The sequence below is a fragment of the Miscanthus floridulus genome, chromosome 6 (genome assembly GCF_019320115.1).
Source record: "Miscanthus floridulus cultivar M001 chromosome 6, ASM1932011v1, whole genome shotgun sequence".
In the NCBI taxonomy this organism is placed as follows: Eukaryota; Viridiplantae; Streptophyta; class Magnoliopsida; order Poales; family Poaceae; genus Miscanthus; species Miscanthus floridulus.
The window spans coordinates 140,470,250-140,496,786 of NC_089585.1; the positions used below are offsets into that span (position 1 = coordinate 140,470,250).

The 26,537-nt window shown below is 45.3% G+C and overlaps 2 protein-coding genes across 2 annotated transcripts; both read left to right on the plus strand.

Moving 5' to 3' along the window:
* Positions 1-7,479: 7,479 nt before the first annotated feature.
* Positions 7,480-8,436, plus strand: LOC136459930 (probable NADPH:quinone oxidoreductase 2). The gene is made up of 2 exons (XM_066459776.1): positions 7,480-7,674; positions 7,791-8,436. The coding sequence occupies exons 1-2, from the start codon at positions 7,569-7,571 to the stop codon at positions 8,306-8,308; spliced, it is 624 nt and encodes a 207-aa protein (XP_066315873.1). The 5' UTR covers positions 7,480-7,568; the 3' UTR covers positions 8,309-8,436.
* A 2,032-nt stretch (positions 8,437-10,468) lies between these two features.
* LOC136459931 (probable NADPH:quinone oxidoreductase 2) lies at positions 10,469-11,556 on the plus strand. The gene is made up of 3 exons (XM_066459777.1): positions 10,469-10,586; positions 10,938-11,132; positions 11,240-11,556. Exons 1-3 carry the CDS (start codon positions 10,469-10,471, stop codon positions 11,554-11,556), a joined length of 630 nt encoding a protein of 209 aa, XP_066315874.1.
* The last annotated feature ends 14,981 nt before the right edge of the window (positions 11,557-26,537 follow it).

A 26,537-nucleotide genomic window follows, 5' to 3' on the forward strand; every position in this document is an offset into this window, starting at 1 on the left:
TGGGCATCATCACTCTTAGCTAGTGCTGCTTCTTGATGGCTAGTAGCGGCTTGATTAGTCCCCTAAGTCGACGGATGTAGAATATTATAATAAGCTGGTCTAGCCTGATCAATTGGAAATCCATGAAACATCTCCATCATGATATTGTGGAATCTATTCAATAAAGTTATATTATGGTTCAACAATGCATCATGAACAGATTTGTTGATAGCTTCTATAAAGAAACGCCTATCATTAGTTTCGTCTGTATCTGACTGTCCATGCATCAAAACTCTCGGCAGTGGATATTTCTAAATAACTTTATTGTCACGTGTTTTGGTGTATGACAACAAATACTTTTTCTAAAACTCCTCTATAGCCTTATAAATGACATCTTTATTCTCAGCAGGCAAGTCTTCATAAAGTACCATAAGAATGTCCTTGTTGTTGTGAACCGCCATGATGATTGTGGTCCCACCGGGCGTGCCAAAAAGTGTTGACATAAAAATATGGCGATGTGATCAACACACAGCAAGCCAGAAGATCTGAGTGGAACGAAACCAGAGATCTTCTTGGCTTCAACACAGAACCAGCCGATTCTGAAAACCCAACGATGTGCCAGTCAATTTGACCTGTAATTGACAAGAAGAGAAAATCTTATCAGTAATTTAAGATAGAATATATCGGTGTTGCACCAAATAGTTTCAAATGTATGGCTAGATAGCCGATTCAATGAGACTATCGACTAAATAATCGATATCCGACGTATCCATGAAATAAATATCTTTAAATCAAGGATTATCAGCTAATATTAAACGAAAATGACACGAATCAAAATAATCGATACTCATGGAACATCAGAAAGCATCATCGGCTAAATGGAACATGATTGATATAAAACGTCGAGCTGATAAGTCTAATGAAAAGAGTATAACATGCGAACAAATCGACTGTCTAGTATAAATGAATCCATAAACAATTTTGAGTCTAAGCTATTATCATCAACAGTAAGGTTCGATCGGATCGATGCAGCTATAATAATTATAACAAACTAAAGCCAAAGAATCTATAAAACCATCTATATGTTGACAGATTCAGAAAAACATGTTATATGGGTGAGAGTACAGACAAATTGGCTAAGATAGCCGATGCACTCATAGCAAACAAATAAAGTACATATCTTGATCATGAACAAGACCACTAATCGATAATTTTTAAGCTAAAGTCTTACCAGTGAGGTTCTACCGGATCGATGTAGCTATGATAGTGTCGTTAGATTAGATCTCATTAACTAGTGAGTTTATTCAAGATTGAAACATGTCTTTGGAGGCATACTATATTTGACTAGAATATAGATAAAGCAGCCGATCTAGCGGAATTAAGCCATCAATTATAAGATTTAAAGCATGACCAGATCAAAGGACGACCAATTAAGATGATATGATGCCGATCTATCTCTATCTCAATCGGGTGATTTTGTTATAATTAACAAAACATTAATTATAGCGAAATCGAGAAGTGATGAATCAACCAAAAACAGTAAGAAAAATCTTACTAATCTTAGCAGATTTGATAACTGGTGATATTATATTAAACAACAAGTTATTTAACACAAGATTGATAACTTTGATCTATATTATGATTCATAAGAGATCAATCATCTGATGCAGCCTTACAAACTATGATACAGATCGATAACTAACTTATATTATGGCTCAAAAGATCAATCAACTGATGCAGCTTTACAAGCACAACACAAGTCGTGACGGTACTCACAAGTAAGCTGGAGGTTGATCAGTCGATGCAGCCATGTTTGCTGAAGAACTCGCCGAGATCTACAGTACTCCTACTCCTAATGCGATGGCGAAAGCCGAAAAGATTATATTGATTGAGTGTTCGTCCTTCTTTACAATAGTCATAGTCTAATATTTATACTCAGAAACTAAACATGAATCCTACTCAAATACGACTCATTATAATTCTTGGAATAAAAGAAAACTTACTAACTTAATAATAACTTGGACTCCAATTTTCCTTATTCGTAGAGTCCGACACATCTCCCTGGCGCCACTCAAGTATAGCCCATTGACATCGTCTGCTGATGTCATCCATAAAATAGCCTATTCTGATATTACATCTAAATCAGCTGATACCGATTCTCATCTAATCAATTCCTTGATGACGCAATCCTAGAAGCTTCGAGTTCTCGCGTTCTTCTTTCTAAATTTTGGTGTAAACACAATGTTCACGCATGAGTCTCGTAGGTCCTTCTAAGCTACTAAGGTACATCTGTTCATGCAAGTAACAAAGAACTTTTTTTCAATCGGCCATGCATTCTTACTAAACACCCACTTTTCTGAAATACGATTTCCCACCAAGCCTATATCCCCTTTTCACAATATACGAAGCAAGCCCTATGGGTAACCAAACACAACTTTAGTTTTTTTTAGTAAAGCACAACTTTAGGTTGCAGTTGCAACCTATGTTGCCCAGATACGAATACGAGTATCAAATATGATATGTATCGGATACGAGGATACACCGTTCTCGAAAAATTATGGCTAGTACTCCATCCGTTCCTAAATAACTATCGCTTTTAGTTTTCGTGCCGTAAGTTTAACTGAATTTGTAGGAAATACGTGTAACATATGTATCTCCAAATAAGTTTATTATGAAATTATATTTAATGATCTATCTAATGATATTAATTTTGTACCATAAATATTAATGTTTTATATATATATATATGCAGTCAAAGTTGTTTCGCGAAAAGTGAAAATGTCATTTATTTAGGGACGGAGGGATTATGTTTTAATATATTATTTTTAGTAACTAAGTAACAAACCAATAGCAAGTTTAGTGAGTTATATATTTATTAAGGGGGTTCTATTTAAGTTACAGAACTCGTATACAAAAGATAGGGAACAAAGTATGTACGCAAAGATAGGAAAAAAAGATCGAGAGATGCGCATCATGTAACAACAAGCATGCTTGAAAAAAAGATCAAGAGATGCGCATACCGGCGCCTGATTGACTGATGTGATGTCGTCCACGGGCTCCATGCCTTCACGATCACGCGCCCGCCGTGGAGCCCAGAGCATTCAACGATGTCCGGCCATGCCGCCGTGGGCTCCAAGTGCGTCCGATACGCGTATGAGAGGCAATACGTTCTCGATCAGGTACACATGTGATACGTATCCACGACGTATCAAACGCATATCCGCATCTGATACGTATAAGATACGCGGTGCGCTACTCTCTAGAAATCCGTGCATCATTGGTTTTTTTTTTCTTTTTTTCCTCTCGAAAACGCAAAAAAATTACGTATCATTATAATTAAGATAAAAAGTTTATCCATACAAACTACACACTCTGACGAGCGCCATAGAAGCCTAGGAGGTCTACGGGTTAGAGCCATAGGCTAGACCTATTCCAATTTCGATATTATATAAATAGTATATAATCGAGCTGCGGTCTGCGTGCTCCTATTCCGTCATCCAGAAAGAGTGCACGGGGATATGAGTAGCAACTTGGTTCGACGTTGAGCTCCCTGTCAAGATGATATCGTATGGTCACTTGGTCGCCCGCACATCATAGGCTGCAACTGCATTCACAAAAACTCTTCTCGTAACTCTTTATGAATGAAACTTGAAGGCAGGGGTACTGCACCCTTTATTTTTTTTTGGATCACTCGAGTGAGTGAGCCAAATCGGCTCGCCTACGCAAGCTAGTGAGGAGGGACAAGCCATCCAAACATCTAAAAAATGGCATGTACGTAGGTTTATAAGCAACTTCTTGCATTTATTTTTGCCGATAGGTAAATTGGTTACTTGTCTTTTGGAGCATGTTTAGTTTGAAACCCAGTGATGCCAAAATTTGGCTATGCCTAGCAATTTTGGCCACCATTTGGTTTGAAGTCAAAATATGACCTTGCCAAAACAAAATTTGGCTAGCCAAAGCTTGCTAGTGCAAGTCTTGGGCTTGGCCTCTTACCAATGCATCGTTGACATGGCATATTGAGATCGGAAGCATGGGTTGTTTTTCTTCTTTAGTAATCAATTTACAATCGATTTACAAATGACTATTTCTCGTAAACCATCAATCTAATTTGTAAATCGATTAAATCATCTTGATCTTGATAATTAAATCTACAATTCAATATCCATGTTTTGATGCTACCAAAATTAATCACATTTATGGCTCACATGTCATTTTCATAAATAAGTGGAGTTTGGTATCATTGGCTTGATAGCAATCCAAGCCAAGATTTGGTCATGCCCTGACATTGGTTGCAACCAAATTTTGGGTCCGCTCGTTTGATGCCAGGAACCAAACAGTTTAGCTCTTTTTTTCGAGATCATGCAAAAGGTTTGCGTCTTTGTATTAATATAGCTGCCTTAACGACGCTCTAGGGGTCACAAGAGTTGCACATGGACGATCAGACCCACCCTAGTGTACTGAAATCTACATTATTACATTGGACACTGATCAACCCAAATTACGGTGCCGGCTAGGAGGCCTATGTCTGAACTAGCTCGTTTTAGAAATCAAGAACGAAGATGAATAGAGAGAAGAACAATCTGGACGCATGGGTGAAAGTCGAGTCGTTTTTAATTCAATTGCTGAGCGAGAGAACAATGGCGTTGTAATGGCCTCCATTATCCTGTTTTATTTTTATTATGCCCTGCACAACAAAAAACACTCAACTCTGACCAACTATGTAAAACACATTCCGAAATTTACGATGTGAAATAAGAAACATTTGATTCATGATGAAAAAAATTATTTCCTTAGTATGCCCATTTTATGTCATAAACTATTTGTATTTTTTTTATAAACTTGGTTACATTAGATTAATTTAGAATAAAGTTGTGTGTGTGACCACCGCGTCGTACTCGCGAGGTGACTCGGGGGGCGACACGCCGCCCACCGCGAGAACCCCCCTCCCGGCACCCCCTACGGGCGTTGCTGCTGCTCGCGGGCGAGCGGTGGCGGCGGCCCACGGCGGCGCTAAAAATGGTAGCCTACTGCAGCTTCCTCTCCCATCCACTCTCCCTCCTCCTCCCCCGTTCCCCCCCTCATCCCTGACACCTTGCTCCTCTGGTGAACTGCTCAGCCGGCGGGGCAGATCCAGGCCTCCTAGGGTCGGATCTATCGTCCTCCGCCCCGGATCTACGGCCTTGCGGCTGGTGGCGCGGCGTTTCTCCCCCATCTCTGGCGCCTACCTCCTCCGTCGAACCGGGCGGCCGCCTGGGTGGATCCGGGCCACCCATGGCCGGATCTCCCCCCCCCTCCGCCCCCGGATCTACCGTTTTGCAGTGGCTAGGGGGCGCGGCATGTACTCCAACTCCGGTGTACGGGCGCGGCGAGCGGGTGGGGGTAGCGTGTGTGGAAGCGATGCCTGGCGCGCGGAGGCGGCGTCCAGCAGTTGGTGTCGCGTCCGGCCCCTTTTTGCGGCTGTCCACCATCCCCGGGTCTGCGTCGTGGCACCCATCGGTTCCTGCCTCTTGTGGGGATGGTGCCTCTGGATGCATGGAGCTCCGGGTGAAAGCTCAGTCCGGTGGTGGCCGGGCGGACGACGTTGATGCCTCTGGCGCCACATACCTCCCTGGAGGCGTCGTTCTCCGAGCCCCATGCTCCTGTGCCACCGGTTTCTAGGCGAAATCCCTGCCTTAGAAGCCTCTAAGGCCAGCAGCGACGGCGTTCATGTCACTGCCATGGGCGTCCTCCCTTTCCTGAAGGCGTCGTTGAGAATTGGCCTAGTTCCTGCCATCGGCTCCTTGAGGAGTCCCTCACTATGCATGTTGCGCTTCATTTGCACTCGCATTGGTCTGTCCTGCAGCTGTTGACCTTGCCCGGTTTGTTGTCGTGGATATCGTAGCAGATGCTTTGCCGCTGCTACTTATCCCTCGATGGATGCTTGGCCGCTGGTTGGTTCATTGGTAGATGCTTTGCCGTCGTTTGGTTTGTTGACGGATGATTTGCCGTTGTTGTCGTTGGCCTCCTCTCTGGCAGATGCTTTGCTGCTAAGAGTGACCTGGCCCTTCCCCCGCTACGGATGCTTTGCCGTAGTGGGTGTCTTAGCTTTTTCCCCGGCGGATGCTTGGTTGCTGGTTGGTTCGTTGGCGGATGCTTTGCCATCGTTTGGTTCGTTGGCAGATGCTTTGCCGTCGTTGCTGCTGGACGGTCTCCGTAGGCGACCTTTGTGATGTTGTATCCTTTTCTTACAGGCTCAGTTCGTAGGGTTTATGTGTCTTCGGTAGTCGTTATCTTTTGTATCTTTTTTCTTGTTCTTAGTTTCTACTCCAGGTCACTCACCACTATTTTGATGGTTTGTAATATGTGCTATGAAGGTTCTCTCGTAGCTACATCGTGTAATTCTCTATGCTTAATGAAAAACGGGCTATATTCTCCGACTGCGAAAAAAAAGATAATGATGTATTTTGGGAAAGAGCTGCTGGCATCCCTACCTACCAGACAACCTTGTAGCGTAAAACCGACCAGTCGATTTTTTTTAATAAAGTCATTATGAGTCTGTCCATTTTTCAAAGTTGAACTTCGTGGACGTCACGCTAGGCAAAAAGTGACGCCAATAAATAAGGCCGCGAATGGCCTCTGGTTGCGTCCACCGGACGCCCAAGCCCAATCTCTGGTTGCCGGCCTCCTGTACTTGCCGCGAAATGCATAGAAGCCATAGCCCATGGCTTCCGTAAGCACCACCAGCACACGTAAAACTTTTCCACGCCCGGCCCCAAATCATTAGCAGCCTATAACCTGGCTACTAGTTCCAGTTCATCATAACTTGGCAGCTTATAGTTGCTTGGGTAATAGACCACATACTCATAAACTAATATTAGCCGGCTGCTTTGTAACTTTGGTTGGCTAACTATTAATTGATTGTTTATAATGTCTCTCTTCTATTAGCTGTTATTGGTAGATCGCCTTAATAATGAATAGAGAAGTAGAGATACATGAAACTTACAGTCTATTGCGCGGTTAACTAGATGACTTACGACTCGAAGATTTATTCACGATCGTGTTATTATTCGAACTCATCTTAAAATTAGACTTCATAGCATACAGATACGTAGACCGCTCTGACTCACATGATCATGAGATTTACTCGATGATTATGTTTTCCATTCCATGTCGACTACACACCCAGGACACTATGCAACAGAAAAGTCCTGATATTAGTCGGATTGAAGCTCAGTGCTAAAACAAATACACTTCTATCTATGTAAGTGGACAAATACTTGTCCAGATACATTGCTAGAAATGTATTCGTTTTAAAATGATTAAAATATGTCTTTTTAAACGTGCCTGCTATTTTTCAACAGCTAACTATTAACTGCATAAATCCAGGCACCCAAAACCAAACAAATCACGTCATGAGCGGCTCATGACCGTTGAGGCGTTGACCATGATTATGAGATTCCCAGCCCCCTTCGTGTGGTACTCCTGCACCACATCGCTACAAATACAGCCCTCTCTGCCCTCTGCCCCCCTCCCACTTTGTAAAGGTTGCCAGATACGAGGAGGTCAGCCACCAACTGCGCTCCGACACCTCGCGGCTCGCGCACGCACGCATGGAAGGCTCGACGGCGCAGGCAGCGGGGAAGACCGTCCTGAGGGTGGCGGCGATCTCCGGCTCGCTGCGCAGGGCGTCGGCCAACACCGGCCTCATCCGCGCCGGTAAGCTCGTTCCTTCCACTCCACCCCCCTACGCCTTATCTGAATCTTCTAGCGCCTGCGGTCTGTGGCTGCCGAATACTGACCGCCTGCCGGGGTAAACGTGTCCACGCGCGCAGCCGCGGAGATCTGCAGGGAGTCGATCCCGGGGCTGGAGATCGACCACATCGACATCTCCTCGCTGCCGCTGCTCAACACCGACCTCGAGGCCGGCGGCGTGTTCCCGGCGGCCGTCGAGGCGTTCCGCGCCAGGGTCCGCGGCGCGGACTGCTTCCTGTTCGCGTCGCCCGAGTACAACTACTCCATCTCGGGCCCGCTGAAGAACGCGCTGGACTGGGGGTCGCGCCCGCCCAACTTCTGGGGCGACAGGGCCGCGGCGATCCTCAGCGCGTCGGGCGGGTCCGGCGGCAGCCGGTCGCAGTACCACATCCGGCAGGTCGGCGTGTTCCTCGACCTCCACTTCGTCAACAAGCCCGAGGCGTTCATCAAGGCGCACCAGCCGCCGAAGAAGTTCGACGACGACGGCAACCTGGTCGATCCGGAGACGAAGGAGCAGGTCAGGAAGGTGCTCCTGGCGCTGCAGGCTCTCGCGCTCAGGCTCCAGCTGGGGAAGCCTGCTGCGGACTCTGAAGTCTGAACAGGGAGGCTTGCTCATTAGATTGTCAGTCAGGAGCAGATAATCGCAAACTACAAATGTCCTGTAATCTGTACTACTAGCGTACTGTACGCTTGATGGTGTCTTCAATAATTATTTGCGACCCAATATTTCGGTGGCTTTTTCTTGACCCGGCGAAGTACTTGGCGGCCAAATGGGTGGCTTTCGTCCGAGAGTCGAGAGTCAAGTTTTTAGCAATGCAAAATTATGTCTATTTCTCATTTGAGATACGTGCAGGGTTTAAAATTGAGGGCTATAACAAACAGTAGTTTTTAAATACAATAAAAAATACAGGCAATTAATGAAAAAGCATGCTAATATGAATTTTGACGAAGACAAATTTGTTTACAAGGTTCTTAGAGTCCAAGGAACGGTACTTAAGGTGTGTTTGGTTTCTCAGCTAGCCTAGCTAACGCGTGGAGCCTAAAAAGCAACTAATTTCGTATCACAGTGTCTTAAGCTTTGGTATAGGACAAGCCTCGAGGTCCTCAAGCAAACCATCCCAACAAGCAACTAGTTTTGTATCACAATGTCTGAAAATTTGGTATAGGATGTTGTCTCCATCCGAGATTATTTGAAAATTTTGAAAATTTGAATATCAAAATATGTGGATTTAAAATAAATATCTGAGGCACTAAACAACTTCAATTCAAAAAATTTGGTATTAACTATGTGAACATTCAAGGTCGTTTAGAAATTCTAAATTTTGAATTTCAAAATCTATGAACTTAAAATACATATTTGGGACTATAAACGACTTCAAATAAAAAACTATTCAACTACAAAGTTGTAGATTGTATTGAGAACTACAACTCTGGTATAGACCATGTCAACATCCAAGGTTGTTTAAAAATTTCAAATTTCAAATTTCAAATTTCAAAATCCATGAATTTAAAACAATATTTTAGGACTCTAGACAATTCTAAACTAAAAACTTTCCAACTACAAAGCTATAGATTGTGTCGATGAAGAAATTATTATGAATAATTTTTTGTTACAACTGTTTATAGCGGTGTGCATTTGAGTTTCAAGACGGACTCCTAGAATGCCCGGCTTTTGGCCCGTTCGGCTTGCTGAATCTTGGCTGAAACCGACTGAAAAACACTGTTCTGGCTGAATTGTTGTGAGAGAAAAACACTGTTCCGGCTGAAAAAACAAGCCGAACAAGACGAATATGGGGTAAGCCAAACGAGGCCTTTGTTAGCGATTTCCAGAGACTTAAGTTAAGTTTTAGCAGCTAAACTAGCAAATGAGTTATATTTTGTTAATTGGGACTGAAGAGTTGCATATTGTGACTTGGTTGGGTTGAGTAGCTGCGTGTATTCTTAGGCTTTGTTTGGATGCGCATGTACTCATCTCAATCCACATGTGTTGAAGTGAATTGGAGTGGAATTAAACACGTATAGATTGAAGTAGATACACATGCATCCCAACGAGACCTTAATCTTTTGTAAAAATGGATTGTAATCTGACTCGTGTCTTGTTTATAGTAAAGATATCTTATCTTTCAACTGCAAAAAAAAAAAAAAATTGAGGGTGAGAGGGTGACAACTGACAATAGCGCTAGCTTCTCCACGTGCGTGGACCGTGGAAACGGAAGGTCCGGAAACCGTGGAGCGCTTCGTTTCCTTGTTGATCTTCCGCATGGGCATGGAAGAGTTGCTGCTAGCAGCGTCGAAAGGGCGGCCGATCGAGCTGAGTCCGCCTACCATGCAAGCATATGCATTGCATCATTTGCATGCCTACTGGCGGCCGTGGTTCCTCGTATGGGGCACGGCACCCGCACCACAAACCAACAAATGGACGGAAGCTTCGTTCCAATGCTAAGCAACCTCCAGGAAGAGGGGAAACGGCCACGGCACTGCTGCCGTAAGCAAAAGGTTGACAGACAGCAACTCTTCGTGTAGACACATGCATCTCGTCAAAGTCAAAGGCGGTCAATCGACGACGTCAAATTCCACATTGCTCCGTTCGATCATATATGACGCGCGCACGCCCTCTAGCCTCCGCAACCCCATCATCATCATCATCATCAATAAAAAAAAACAAAAGAATTTTCTTTCGCACAAAAAAACAAACAAAAAAACAAAAGAATTTGGTACGAGAAGCCGAGGAGGTCACCCAATCCGACTCCGATACGTCATGTCGCTCAGGGAAGAACCCTCGACAGCACACGCGCCGGCGAAGACCGTCCTGAGAGCGGCGGCGATCTCCGGCTCACTGCGCAGGGCGTCGGCCAACACCGGCCTCATCCGTGCTGGTAATTAGCTCATTTCCACTCTGTGACCCATGGCCTAGGCCCTGTTTAGATCCCACCCAAAATCCAAAAATTTTCAAGATTCTCTGTCACATTAAATTTTGCGGCACATGCACGAAGCATTAAATATAGGTAAAAAAAATAATTAATTGCACAGTTTGTCCGTAATTGGCGAGACGAATCTTTTAAGCCTAAATAGTTCATAATTGAACATTTTTTATCAAATACAAACGAAAATGCTACCGTAGCCAAAAGCCAAAAACTTTCGCATCTAAACGGGGCCTTATCGGATTTCGTTGCGTGGCTCCTGCCTTACCGACATTCCATAATTAAACCGTGTCACCGTGTGTGCAGCCGCAGAGATTTGCAGGGAGTCCATCCCAGGCCTGCAGATCGACCACGTCGACATCTCCGACCTGCCGCTGCTCAACACCGACCTGGAGGCCGCCGGCGGCGCGTTCCCGCCGGCCGTCGAGGCGTTCCGCGACAAGGTCCGCGGCGTCGACTGCTTCCTCTTTGCCTCGCCCGAGTACAACTACTCCATTTCAGGTAAATACCGGCCGCTTCTCCTATCACACTCTACCCTGAACGACCAACTCCATGCATTTCGCATGTCTGCTGATTGCGTGCTGACCGACCACGGTCCTCCCTTGCAGGCCCGCTGAAGAACGCGCTGGACTCGGCATCGCGGCCGCCGAACCGCTGGGGGGACAGGGCCGCCGCGATCCTGAGCGCGTCGGGCGGCTCCGGCGGCGACCGGTCGCAGTACCACATCCGGCAGGTCGGGGTGGCTCTCGGCATCCACTTCGTCATCAAGCCGGAGGTGTTCACCAAGGCTCATCAGCTGCCGAGGAAGTTCGACAACGACGGCAACCTGGTCGACCCGGAGACGAGGGAGCAGGTCAGGAAGCTGCTCCTGGCGCTGCAGGCGTTCGCGCTCAAGCTCCAGGGGAAGTCCGCAGACTCTGAATAGGTGAATCGGTTGATGGCTCCGTTTGTTAGATTGTTGAGGCGAGTTCAGTTGTGAATAATTCTCTGCGACTGAACATTTCGGTGGCAGTAATGTAAACCATCGCTTATTACCTTTTCTGCTTCAGTTTTGCTCACTGATATTTCGTTACCAGTGAGTATGTTCGGTATTATACAAAAATAAGAGCAACGGTGATCCCCATTGCATGTTAGATTCGGCAGTACAGGATATTGTGACATCATTTTTGGACAGCCATTTTCTTGTACGATGATATTACACCAGGAACTGAAATTGGGTTTGTGCTGAATGATTGAACTGATGATAAACCATAAACGGCAGAGTTGCCAGCTTGAGTTGAGGAAAGAAATGATCACCTCTGGCTAAACACATGTCTACTCCTAGTGTGTGACGACGACAATCCAGTAAACCAAATACAGAGAACACGCAAGCCAGAACCTGAAGTAATTCCTCATTCCGAAACGAACTTTGATCGATCTGTAGGCAAAACAATATGCGGATGGAACGACAACGACTGGATGCAGGATGCAGCAGCCCATACGTGAAACTCGACAGTATGCAATTCTACAATCTGTAACACGACAACCAGCCATGCCAAGACGAAACAATTGGCACAACCTTTAGTGGGCCTTATATACCATGCCGCTATGTCCTACTCCTATGGTTGAAATATGTTGGCCAAAATCCCACGGGCCTCTTCCTTCTGGAGAGCTTACTTATCCAGCCGGGATGAAAGTGTCGGATGAAAAGATATAAAAAAAAAGAAAAAAAAAACTGCAGCAGAGATAACACTGACCATGACTAGTTTTCATATTTTTTTTTTCTCGATCACATAAAAGATTTGGGCGTCTTTATATTAAGAGAGAATAGTTTAATTACAATGTGGTAGAACCTCCTAAATTATAGGGCACACATACACATGTCACTGTCCAATGACCTCTGACGACTATGCATATATTCCCAGTAACTTAAGAAGACTGTCGGGTGTCCTCGTAGAACCCCGAATCATCCACGATTTTCCGAGCAGGATCTCATTACAGAGTCATTGCAGTATTACAATAGTTTATTCATTAATATACATCAGAGTGCAATAGCGGAAGTCTTACAATAACTTAGTTTACAAAACAGTTATTTCAAACCTTACAAACTAAGTATGATTATTATTACAAATCATAGTAGTGGAGTGGCATTAGTATCATAAACATAACACACAAAGAAAGTATCCTGCCCAAGGGTCACACATTTACTTATCATCATCGATTTGAACAACAGTCATGCAGCATGGTCCAAGACAGACCTGCCCCATGAGGCTCACTTGCAACAAGGGTTAACGAACCCTGAGTACAAAAGTACTCAACAAGACTTAACCGAAATAAAAACTGATAAGACTCAGGAATGCAGGCTCATAGATTCAAGATAAGGCTTTAATAAGACTCAAAGTTCTTTTGTGTAAAAGCTCTCTAAAAAGATTCTTTCTTTTAACATTTAATCCTTATCAAAACCATATATGAATCTGTCATGATCCGTAATGAGATCATGAACTTCATATCAAACTCTTTCTCAAATCCAACTCAAGTTTCATTTATTAACTACGATGATGAACAGTGAGTTGAGTCTCCATAACCGAGGAGCAACGACGATTCAAACTGGTTATAACCCAGCTGGAGATTCCCAACCACACGACATATGCAGGTCCCCGACCTACATATACCAACCCACCCTCAGATCCTCTAAAACAAGAACGGGTCCGCGCCACCCGAGAATACAGTACTCCACCAATCCAGCCCATTGCCATGTGGGTACACGCTACTCTCGCCATCTCTCCACTCCCAGTGCGCGAGTAGCCATTCTCATAATAGAATAGCCAAGTTAAGGCTTACCGGAGTATGTGATCAGTATTACAAAGTCTCACCTCATGCAATTCAACAATGGACGTGTCTTAATTGACACAGGCGGAAAGAACCCGCTCACAAGACCTCCATGTCTTGTGGCTCCCATACACCGAGTCCGTCTGGTCTAGATTTATTACTCCACATGCTCATATCTCATGATAACATAAATAACCAGTCGTATCTAAGAAACCATTTATATCTCGTAGGTGACCGGTAATCACCCGACTTTTATCGTTCTAAGCATGGCTAAGCATAAATAGACATCCTCGGATTGAAACGGGTAACAAGGTTGATATGGAAAAACAAGGTTGGTAATGCACCAATTAGGTTTTCACTCAACTCCTAATCACTTAATGCAGTATAGAAAAGTAAAAGCGATATAAATTTGTAAAACACAAGGTAGGTTTAAATGCATCCGGGGCTTGCCTTGGTTGTCGAAAAAGTCAGGTTCTAGAGATGTTCCACATATATCAGACCCGACCTCAATAGATGGATTAACTTTCTCCCGACCTCAATAGATGGATTAACTTCCTCAACAACTTGATTGACTACCACGTTCTCACTTTCGTTCACTACACGTAGTAACAATACCATATTTAAAATGATGCTCAATATAAAACATGATGCATGACAATGGATACAAAAGTTAATAACTGGAATACAACTTTCCTTCGCGGTACAGTTGCAAACCAACAACTAACTCAACACTTTTATAAACTCAAACACATACTATACATACCAAGAATTATTTTATATTAATGACCTAAGGTCATCACTCAATCCAAAATTCAAACAAAACCTAAGTCATTAAGGTTTACTATTTGCTTTTATGAATTAATTATTTAATTCAAAATTATGAAATAGATCAACTTCTTCCAAATGAGTTCAAATTTTTTTGTGAAGACTCATCATATGATAACTAAGTGGCAAAACAATTTTCATAATTTTTGGATAATTATTTAAGCCTAGAAAAATCATGGAAACCCATTTATTAATTAATTTGAGTAATTTTTATCACATTCAAAATGTACTGAAAAATAACATTTAATATTTTTCCTAAATAGTTTACATCTCAGAGAGGTCACACAATAATTTTCATAATTTTTGGAGCTCTAATTAATTCTATACAAACATAACAAATCACAGCACTATTTATTTAATTCTGCAAAATAGAAAAATCCATTTTCAAACCCATAGTCACTGACATCGGGGTCCCACATGTCAGCATAGTACCCTGCGCTCAACAGCAACGACCGCGGGTTTGACCGCCAGTATCTCGCCGCCGGTGAGGTCTTCGGCCACGACGACGGTACCACCACGTTCTCTACATCACAACGCATCGATTGGTGGCACAAGCTAGACCAATTACAGCCTGGACCGAGCACGATGCCGCGGCTGCGGCACGCCGATGAAAGGAGGCCGGTAGCGGTTAAACACAAAGCCTAGGAAGAATCAGGAGCTCACCCCAAACACACTCAAGTAGAAAGAGGAATCGGAGGAGCAACGGAGAAGCGGGTCGACAATCACAGCAGACACGGCGGCGCAAGCTACGTCGACGGCGGTGTTCCGGTGGCTGCGGAGGACAAAAGGATCAATCAAAGGGCCACAGAGCACCAGAGCAACATGATGAAGCTGAAGATATGCTTAGCAAGGGCAGGGACAGACCGTAGAGCGCTGGCCACGGTGAATCGAGGTCGACGGCGATGCTGCTGGCCGCGAGGAAGAACGACGGCGTGCAGCGAAACTCGGCGAAGTCAGGCGCCTAGGACCGGTCGGCTGGGTTCGCAAGGAGTAGACGGAGTTGTGGCAAGCTTTGCCGAGACTAGAAAGACACTACGGCGACGGCACGAGCTCGACGGAGTTGGGCGGTGGCGACGGAAAAAGTAGAGGAAGAAGAAAGAACGACGACGACGGCGTCCCGACCTTTATAACGCGGTCAAGGCACACGGGGACAATGCGCAGCAGCTTCTCCATGCCAGCGCGACGCCGAAGATGGCCACGGGCGCGACTGGAACGCTGAGGAAGCTCACCGACGGTGAGGTGTCACCCGTGGGTACTGTTCACAATATTTACAGAATTGCCACTCGCCTAATTTCCCAAATTACTCCCAAATTTATATGGTAACTCAAAAATCTCCAAAAATAAAAGCTGTTTCAAATTCAAAGTTCTACAACTTTGCTTTAATAACCATACCCAAATTATGTCTACATTTTGAAATGCAAGTTTAAAATAAAAAGGGGACACTTTATGCACTTATCGCCTTTTTAAATTACTTCAAATTTTATATAACAACTTTAAAAACTCCAAAAAACCAACTTTGTACACCTTGACAAGCTCTACACTTTTGTTTTTAGGCTCAACCCCAAAATGTGCTTAGATTTTGAATTAGGTTTTCAGGGTAGAATTTAAATGCTGAAAATTAGGGTTTTCGGAAATTCCAAATCAATACAAAGATTTTGAACTTGATTCAAACCATACAAGTCAACACATATAACATAAAAGTAAACTTGTTTTAGTGTATGCATATCAAAGTTTTCACTAACACATGAATGATGTGCAATGCATATGATGACATGGCATATTTTAGGATTTAAACACCAGAGGTGTTACATACAACGGGGATGACTTAAGGATTTTCAACAGGTTCATGGTCTCAACGACACGACACACGCTTAGCCTATTACTCGCCGTAGAAGATTAGTTTTCATTTTGATAATCACTTACATTATTAAACATTTATTTAGGCCAAACTAGCTCACGTTATTGACCCTAAGCGTCGTATCTTTTAAGAACTTAGAGGGTATAGTGTTTCCTCAAAAAAATAGAGGGTATAGTATGCTATATATATATATATATATATATAGGGAGTAGTTACTCCCATGTGTATATCTCTAGATTTAGGACGTGTATGGTCCGACAAAGTGTATGTAGATGGAGTATATCATAATACTAGACCATCTAGGGTACTATGTATGACAAGTATGTATGTATACTTAGAGTATATGATTATACTTATTTTATATGCTACTATCATAGTATTATATAATACATTAAAAAATATGTGCTCTTTTAAAAAAAATCACTAGTAAAGATCTAGAGTATCTTAATATTAGTATGTCAACATACTCAAACTGATAAATGAGTATGTACATATACGCAACGTGATTTATTGATTATGAAATTAACTACTCTCGGGAATATATAAAATGCAATATATATATATATATATATATATATATATATATATATATATATATATATATATATATATATATACACACACACACACGTATGTGTGTGTGCGCGCGCTCACTGCACTACACGAACTGTGAACAGGTCCGATAATAAGGGTCGCAAAATCTCCTCTTCAATGTCTTACCTCTTACTCAGCAAGGTAAAACAAGCCTGAGCAAAGAAACCAAATAAACCCCCATCAGGCCTTGTTCGGTTGATTCCAAAATCAAAGTGATTCGAGCGGGTTAACTTGTAGGGATTTAATCACTCTCAATCCTCTCCAATCCCCTTGGGTTTGGGATAAACAAATAAGAGACCTTGGCCCCTTATTTATAGTTCTAGCATCAACCAGTCTAGAATTAAATGTAGCTATATATCACAAGCTCATGTTTCTATGATCTCAATTTGTATTTACTAAAATGAGTAAAGTCATTTTGCATAATTGCATAAAAATGAGAACTGGTCTAATAAAAGTGAACTATATATGATCTGACACTCGCTTTCGTTGAAAAGAGGAAGACTAATGTAGGTAGGTACCGTGAAGAAATGTATCTTTATCAGTTGCTCGACCAAAGCCGATAGCCTTCAAGGTGAAGGGAATTAATTAAGTTGCTTACATTCAAACAAAACAGCCGTTTTTTCAAACGAATGAAACCGCCGTGATGACACTAACAACATAACCAGCAGATCGATGACGATCGAGCATATATATAAGATTTAAGTTGCATACACAACCGGATGGAGCTAGCTAGAACACACATAGGAATGATGGATCAAAACATAGCGCCGTACCCGTACGTACGTGGAGACGAATGCTAGCTAGCAAGCTGCCGCCGTGTTGGACTCTAACGACCACTACAGGTACCGTCGTCGTCGCGTGGCTTGTTGCCGCCGGTCGTCCCATCCGACGGAGTACGGCTTCCCGTGGCTGGCGGCGGCTTCTTCATCGTCGTTTGCCCTTCCTGCCCTTGCCCTTCCTGCCCTTTGTTAGCCCCGCCGCCGGCATCCCCGCTGCCACCGGAACGGGGTTCTGCTGACAGTGCCGGTCCTTGATTTTAAGGGTCCTCTGACGATCTCGTCGTAACGGTCTCTTTTGATCACGTATAAAATCTTATAATATATAGACGCTAATTCTACTTACAAAACGAAAGCAAATTCAATAACATATTTTTAATTTAACATGTCTGATGATTATCTAGGAATAATGTAGATTAAGCAATATATTTATAGATGTATGATAATTATCGAGGAACAATGTTGATTAAAAAACAATATATTCGTTTTCTTTTCTCATCCACGACAAATGTTTCTTAGGTAACATTCTAAAATTCTAACACCTAAATTAAAAAAAAATATGACTATATGGGTACAAAGTACTAGAAGTCTGGAATACTATACAAATAATTAATTTGGATTAAAAATAAAAAGGAAAAAATACCTTGGGCCTAAACAACTGATCGATGATCGTAATTCGTAAGAAGCCAAAAATCAAGATGTCGTCGTTGTGGAGCCATGCCTGGTGGCTGTCCTCATGCGTCGTGTCCGTGTCTCCGGTAGTCTAGCTCTTCGCGGCGGCGCGGTTCGCCAGCTCCGCATGTGTAAGGTGCACGTCGCGAACTCACGATCAGAGTGTGTTGTGTGCAGCATGACTTCTCGTCTCCTCTCTACCCGAGAGCCATGAGAAAAGGAAACTAGGAAAGAAATATCGATTTTGTCTTTTTAGACTACCTGACGAGTTCTATGTCTCACTTCTCATTAGTTTGCTAATGTCTAATGGACTATAGGACCTAAGGGCTTGTCCCTCGAACGTCGCACCTCGTTCCCTTCCCCTAGGGCTAGCACTGTCTGCTGGTTCCCGTCGACCGACGTGGCGCCCTCCTTGGCTGCCGCTGTTGGCCGCTCCTCGTCGTCGGCGTTGAAGTCGAGAGGGAGCGCGCGGGATGGCTGCCGCCGGTGGCGCGACATAGTTGGGCCACCCGGCCCTAGCTTGGTAGTGCTAGTAGTTACCAACCAACCTAGATGACGGTCGTACCTGTAGTTGCAACGTTTGGCAAATCAAGTACTACTACATTCCGCTAAACCAAGAAAGGATATATCTGTTGAAAGGATCTAACAATGCCTAGAGGGGGGTGAATAGGCGTATCAAAAAATTTACTGCAAATGCTAAGTTCAAATCTGTCAGTCAATGTCGGAAGTCCCGGCGTTTGGGTCAGAACTCCCGACGTTGTCAGAAGTTCTGGCGCAAACGTCAGCAGTTGCGACGCCTACGTGAACTACAAAAACAGTGTAAAATTTAACTTTGCGGATAAATAATCTTACAACCTCACTTCCTAGTGATTTGGTAAAGATGTTGGGTCACTCCCTTGACACCGTAATGCCTCCAAACAGTAGATCAAGTCCAAACCCTAAAATGAAAGTTTGGGAGACAAAGAGACAAACACATACAAGTAATCTCTAGCAATCATAACAACAAGCACATGAGATACAAGGATTTGTCTCGAGGTTCGGCAACCCCACTAAGGAGCTCCTACGTCCTCGTTGTTGAGGTGACCACCAAGGTCGGAGTCTTTTCCACCTCCTTGCCTCTCTCAAAGCGATCACAAAGGTCACTTGAGCTTTCCACTAAGAAATCGAAGGGTGATACAAACTTCCTAAGGCTCTTCCACAAGATGGAAGCTCTTGGGCAACGCCTAGCCGGTTAGAGGCAAAGCCCCAAGAATAATAGATGCAAAATCAACCGGCTTGACGAAGAAATCAAGTGCTCAAGCTTGCCAAAGTGATGCTCTCACTTAATCCACTCTTCTTTCACTCAAAACCCTAAGGGAATCAAAGATTAGAGCAAAGGGGGAAGGACAAGGGTGCTTTAGTTGCTTGGGAGCTGTTGAGCACGAAGTGGGTTAGCTATGAATGAGTCCGTAACGGTTAGAAGTGAAGAGAGTGGTATTTATACTCTAAGTAAAAATCTAACCGTTCAGATCTACGTCGGAAGTTCCGACGCAGATCTCGGGACTTCCGACGTCAATAGAAAGAACTGTTCACACAGGGTCAGAAGTCCACGCGTGCAAGTTAATGTCGAAACTCCCGGCAAACATCGGGACTTCCGACAGTCAAAAGTTTCGACGTACGTCGGGACTTCCGACGGTCGGAAGTGTCGACGTACGTCGAGACTTCCGACGAGCGCAGTTAAAATAGCCAGTAAAGCTCCAGGTGTTGGAACTCCCGACAAGCTTCGGGACTTCCGACGGTCGGAAGTTCCGACGTTCGTCGGGACTTCTGACGAGCACAGACAGCCAGACGGTCAGAACCACCGATGCCGGGACTCCCGGCTTGGGTCGGGACTTTCGACACCGACAGTCACAGAAAAAATAATCTACGTGCTCGTGGAGTGCTAGAGTGTCTCTCTTTTGATTTAATTATTATGCTCGAGCACTCTATCTTTCTCAGACCAACTAAATTTACATCCCTCTTTATAGTGCGGCGGATCCTAAACTCAAAAACAAAAATAAAACCTTTGGAGAGCGCTTTGAGTTCGTCCACCTTTACAACTTCAAAAATTGAGGGATACTATTTCATCTTTATCAACTCTTTGATTCTTTCATGGGACTAATAGCTGCAACATATCTCATTAAGATCACATTAATCCCTAATTTGGATGTCATCAATACACCAAAACCCATATATGGGGCAAATGCACTTTCAATCTCCCCCTTTTTGGTAATTAATGACAAACAACTTAGGCTTTTATAAGAATGAAAGATTTTAAAACTTTTGAACTCCAAAATTTATGAAGAGCTCCCCCTTGATGTATGCATGAATTTGAATATCAATTAGAATCATCTATACATGATTTGCATACTTCAAGACGAAAGCTCCCCCTAAATTTTGCAATCCGTGGGGGTGCAACAAGTGTGTGAACAAATAGATATCCGTGAAAAAAAATGCAATATGACATGTTATTTCACACAACAAATAAAAGAATATGATGGCCAAGATTTCAAAGTAGAAATTTGAAGCAACACATGGCCATCAAAATACAAGCACCATCACAAGTAGAGACAAGCACAAGTTAATAAGCTAGATAGATAATCATGACTTGTCCTACAATCATTCATCATGAACATATATAGATATTTGTCCAACACAAAAGTGGCCACCACACGACAAAGTGCTTACATGCTAAGGGTTTTAAAAGTCTCCAAACAAAATAACCAACTAACTTATTACAAGATATCAAAGCCTAACACTCCCCCTTTGTCAACAAGTGCCAAAAGGGGTAGGCCGCATGAAAAAAACAACTACTCATCCTCGGAGTCATTGTAACAACCCAAAAATCCACACACTGAAAATACCAACTACAAAATTTTTCTTAGAACAACCATGTGATGATGAGGGTCATGTATAGTAACCCAACCTAAGAGATGCATTAGGTCTAACCCCAACCCAAGTTAACACATAAGCATGGCATGTCATTAGTTAATTGCATTTATTTAAATTCTAACAAATAAGTGTTGCATACATTGAATGTGATTTAGATTTCCATTTGAGTTATGATATGCTTAACAACTCCAATAAATTAGGTGCACCAATTTGGAATTCAAATTCTAGAACCAAATTCGAATTCAAACAAAAGAGACGAAATGAAAAACAGAAAAAGGAAAGGAGGAAGAAGGCCTCGCAAACCACCTCGGCCTGCTCGGCCCACGCCAGCCAGCCAGCCCAATCGGCCTGCCAATCCTTTTCCGTCTTCCCAGCGCGCACGCAGCCCATGAGCCGGCCCAGCGCGTCGCCCACGCTCGCGCACCTGTCTGCCTCGCTCGCAGCCACTGCCCGCTGGACCCCACATGTCAGCCGCACCCCCGTCTACAGTGTCGTCTTCCTCACCCACGCCTCAACCACCTACGCGACCGGCGCCCGACAGCTGTGGCAGGGGCGGGCCAGGGGGTCACGCCCGGGGCATGACCCTGTCCCCTTGCGCCGCGCCCACGCAACCCCGCACCACCATCTGATGCGATGCATCCGCCTCCACCACACGATGCCATCCGCCCTGGGAGGCATGGCGCTCGGCTATAAAGCCAGCCCGCACGCCGCTCACGCCCGGCGCCCTAGCTTCTCCCTTAGCCTCCGCCGCCGCTTGGTGGCCTAGCAGCCGCACCACATCGAGAGTAGAGGGCCGAGAAGGAGATTGTGAGAGGAGGATCGGAGCCCCCACACGCTGCCGAAGTCGCCGGAGCCGAGGGCGACGTCATCGTTGTCATCACGATCGCGGATCGGCACTACACGGCACTGCTTCCGGAGCTACACGGCCGTAACTCGACACTGCACCGCCATCCTTTCTTCCACAGCACCCACAGTGAGCCCCGGTTCATTCCCTGCTCGCCACTGGACCTTGCTACTCCGGCCATGGCGCTCCATACCGTGAGCGCGTAGGCCAAGGCCATCCCCGGCCTCTAGGCACACTAGCACAGCACACTCACGTTGACCGTGACCATCCCCGAGCCCTTGGACGCTGTAGGCCTCTCCAGGTTCCCCGGACGCCGTAGCCGAGCACGCATGCCGTGCTCGCAACGCCGCCGCCATGACGCAGCCACCAATCCAAGCACCAGACCACAGGTCCGAGCACCCGACCACTGGTCCGAGCACCAGACCACTAGTCTGAGCACCCGACCACCAGTCCGAGCACCAGACCACAGGTCCGAGCACTCGACCACCGTGGCCAGTACCGATGGGAGCACCTGGCGCCTCCTTGACTCGCTCGTTCCATTCGCTGAAGCCACGGGTAACTCACACGCATGCCATGACCACCCCGCAGGAGCCCGTAGTGACCCGCGCGCCTCGCCGTCATCACCATGTCGCCGTGGCCGTCGGGAAGACCCTACCAGCCACCTAGAAATCGGAAGTCCTGCCCTGAGCTCTGGACGCCCTCGCCACGTCCACACGGATTCGTAGGAGCCTACATGCCCCACTGTGACGCCCTCCGAGGCCATAGCCACCACACCGATGCCGCCGACATGATCGGAAGGCTGTCCACCGTGGCCAAAGCCACCAGAGGCCCTGGAGGACCCCTCGACCTACCCAACATGCCTGCTGGAGCATTGTGACGCCCATGCGCACCACAGAGCCAGCCAATGCCACTGCACCCACGCCATTCCCACACGCCGGTTGTGCTCGAGCAGCCGATCGCCGTGACCAGTGACTTAGGAAGCACCATCCGTCGCCCTGACTTCATCATTGTAGTCGCCATGGCATAGGGAGGCTTTTCCCCACCTCAATTGGATGCCTGAGCCATTGTGGGAGCTCACCGGTGAGCACGTCGTCGGTAGGAGCGCGCCGTGGAAGAAACAGAGGAGATGGGGCAAGGTGAGCAGCGTAGCCCTGCACTCGGTGCACATGAGCCGAGCCGAGGAGAAATGACGATGGGCTCGGTCCACCATGGACCCTGCCTTAGGACCATGGACCAGGAGCGCTGGTCCACCGTGAGCCACACGATGTGAGCCATGCTGTGGACGAAGCCCAATAAGAGCCCACGGCCGTGACGTGGCCGCACCACAGCACGCCACGTGTTCGGCCCGACCCGAGCCCACCAAGGCCCATTTGAGACCCGGCACGTATTGACCGTTGACCTGGCCCCACATGTCAGCAGCACAGACACGCTGGACCCACACGTCATATGCTGACGTCATGATGACGTCACGAGGGACCCACATGTCTGCGACCCAAGAGCCCCTGGACCCACCTGTCAGCTCGGAACCGAGACGATGACGTCATGCTGATGTCATGCTGACGTTAGCATGCCACGTTGACCAGTGACACCGTGACACGTGTCAGCCCAGGATTAATTCAGCCTTTATTCAATTTCAGAAAGGATTTAAACTTCAGGAATTCATAACTAATTCATACGACCTCAGAAAAATACGAGACTAGGACCAAAATTCATCTAAAATCAAGCTCTACGCAATGAACTCATGTTTGGGTGCATTTGACTCTTTTGAATTTTCATTGCTTCTTTGTGCTACTCTATAGACGTCGCTAACGCGACTATAATGCAAACGTTGCAGACTCGGAGGAGAACCTGACAGACGAGGACCGTGAGTACCGTGAGGAGAACGGAGACGAATACACTAAAGGTGCCACATCCCACCTAATCTCGTAGCACCTATTACGCATGGCTAATATAGAACTGCTATTGCTTTACTTTACTGTTGTAATCATACTATGATAGGACTTGCATGGTAGTATGCTTGCTTGAAAGCCTTTACCTTGGCACAACCTTACCCCTGCATACCCTGCTATTAGGCTAGACACACGCTTACTGCTATACATTTCATTACTCATACTTCTACTATGCTTATACTACGTGCGTGGTGGATACTGGTATTATCTGGACCATAGGGAGAGTGCTGCGTGTGTGACTTAGGTGTGTGGAGGGTGAGGGTTGTGTCGACCAAGTTGGAGTATACGACGAGCCTGGGGCAAGTCTTGCTATGGGATGCTACCTGGGCACCCCTGGAAATGGATACCTGTGGTGGGTAAATGGTATATGAGGTGGACCTGGGTGTGAACCTATGACGGGTGGAGCCCGAGATGGAGGTGCTGTGGTGGCACGGTAAATGGAAACCCTGATGGAGACATTCTGGCTTGGTCATCCCTAAGGACTTACTAGTACTCAGATTCACCGAGAAGCCTTACGTACCACTCGCCCTATATGGTGCGGGACGGCTGGACTACTTGGTAGAATATTGCCACTACTGCTAGGTTGATAGCGGACAGTGTAAGGAGGAACGGGCGCGGAGGATTCCCCCCACACCCTTCTGAGACTTCATGGAGACCTTGTGGACCCGGCTCATGACTCACAGTTTCAGCCACCCCAGACTTGACTTGGGGTGAACCAGGGCTGAATGGTAGAGTGGCATTATCCTAGGCTAGCAAGCAGTCGGAATCAGCCTAATTGACGACGGTCAGCGAGGAAGGCGGATCTTGTGGTTATGTAAAACCTCTGCAGAGTGTATGGTTGATCGATCGATACATGTGCCGACTCGTTGGCTATGGACCTTTCCTGGGTTTCGCTTAAACTAGATAGTGAGATGAGTCCCTCTCTTCTTCCCCTGTGAGAGAGTGTCGGTCGTAGCCAGGGGCTACGAGCCTTGAGACAGTGCCGAGAGGGAGTTGGCCTATCGACTGAGCGATGGTATGGTATGGAGAAGGTGGTATGTCGATCCTAGGATCGAAACCTAGCTCTGGAAAGGGAATGGGGTGGATTGTGTGTGGGAATGGTGTTAAAATTGGACAAACCACTATTATATACTTAATATGCTAAATGCATAGGAAATCCCAGCCTTACAGGTTCCTTTTGATTATATCCAACTTGCATCCAATTTCCACAAAACAATGCTCATAGGGTTGGGAGTGGCCAGTACAAATCATACTGATAATTTTTGGCACACAGGTTCTGCTGAGGAGTTTAGCTCTGAGGAGTTCGACAGTTGAGGGGTTCGTGCCTACGCTCAAGTTTGGCGATCTTATCTTCAAGCTGTTCTGAATGAATGTTACTTTTGATTCCGCCAATATGGCGATGTAATAAATTATGTAATTCCGCACTATTTGTACTCTGATATTATCATTGTATGGATGTGATATTCGACTGGAATTTGGGTAATATGATCTATAACGATCTTATTACACTTCAACGCTGTGGATTTCCCTTCACGGAAATTGGGGTCGTTTCAGTCATCATCCTCATCATGGTCACCGTCGTCACCACCGTCGTCGTCTTCATCATCATCGTCCTCGATGTAATCCTCATCTTCTTCCGTGGCCTTGCCCTTTCCATGAGGGCGAGAAGTGACATCATCTTCGTAGGCTGCACAAGCCTCATCATATAGAGCCAACGGATCACGGGGAGGCACAAATGGCAGCGGAGGAGAAGAGACAATCCATGCGTGCTGTTCCAACCGATATAGCCTCTCTTGCATATCGTGCTCACGTTGAGCACTAGCACAACACTGTCCAAACATGTATGTCATTAGAAACTAGAACTTGTTGGGCTTCTTTCCAAAGGAGGACGAAGAGAGGGGCTCAGCACTAGAAGAGCGAGCAGCAACAACAGATGTAGAAACACCACGACGAGAGCGAGAACCCGCAGCACCTTTCCCTCTAGCTTTGGCAGCATCAACTTTCTCCCTCAGTTCTCTGGCAGCAATGATGGAGGTCTTGTTGGATATCTTGAGGAGCTTTTGCTGAGTGTCATAGGGAAAATGGATGCCAGATACTTGCTCAATGACATGCATAATGTATGGTGCATAGGGAATATGCTTCACTAGATCCTCGGAAGCATCATGTATCTTGTTCCAAATATATCTGCTGATGGAAAACTTTTGAAACTCATCTCCAAATCGCTGAAGCACCTTCTGTGAATCATCACGAAGGTGGAATCACCTACCTTGGGATACAAGATCTGTCACAGGATGTTGTTCAGAACATAATAGTAGGGCTTCAGAAACACTGTCTGTCCATCAATTGTGTGTCCATCAAGATACATATGTTGGTACTCCTCCAAAGCGACATCCTCATACTCAGTCAATTCAATTGCAGTGCGGTCGTTGTGACTCAAACCAAGTAGGTGAGAGAAAGTGATGAAGTCCACCTTATAATGCTTGCCTTCAGTAGTCCAATGAAAAATGTCAATAGCACCTGTAGGGTCTCGCTCATGATGATAGAAAGCATAAAACTGATAAATAAGCTCATTGTTCCAATGCTTCCTAAACTCTAGCAGGTAGGATAGCCCCATTGAGCGTATATCCTAAACCATCTGCTATAGCTTGGGTTCCTTGTACTTTCCAAGAG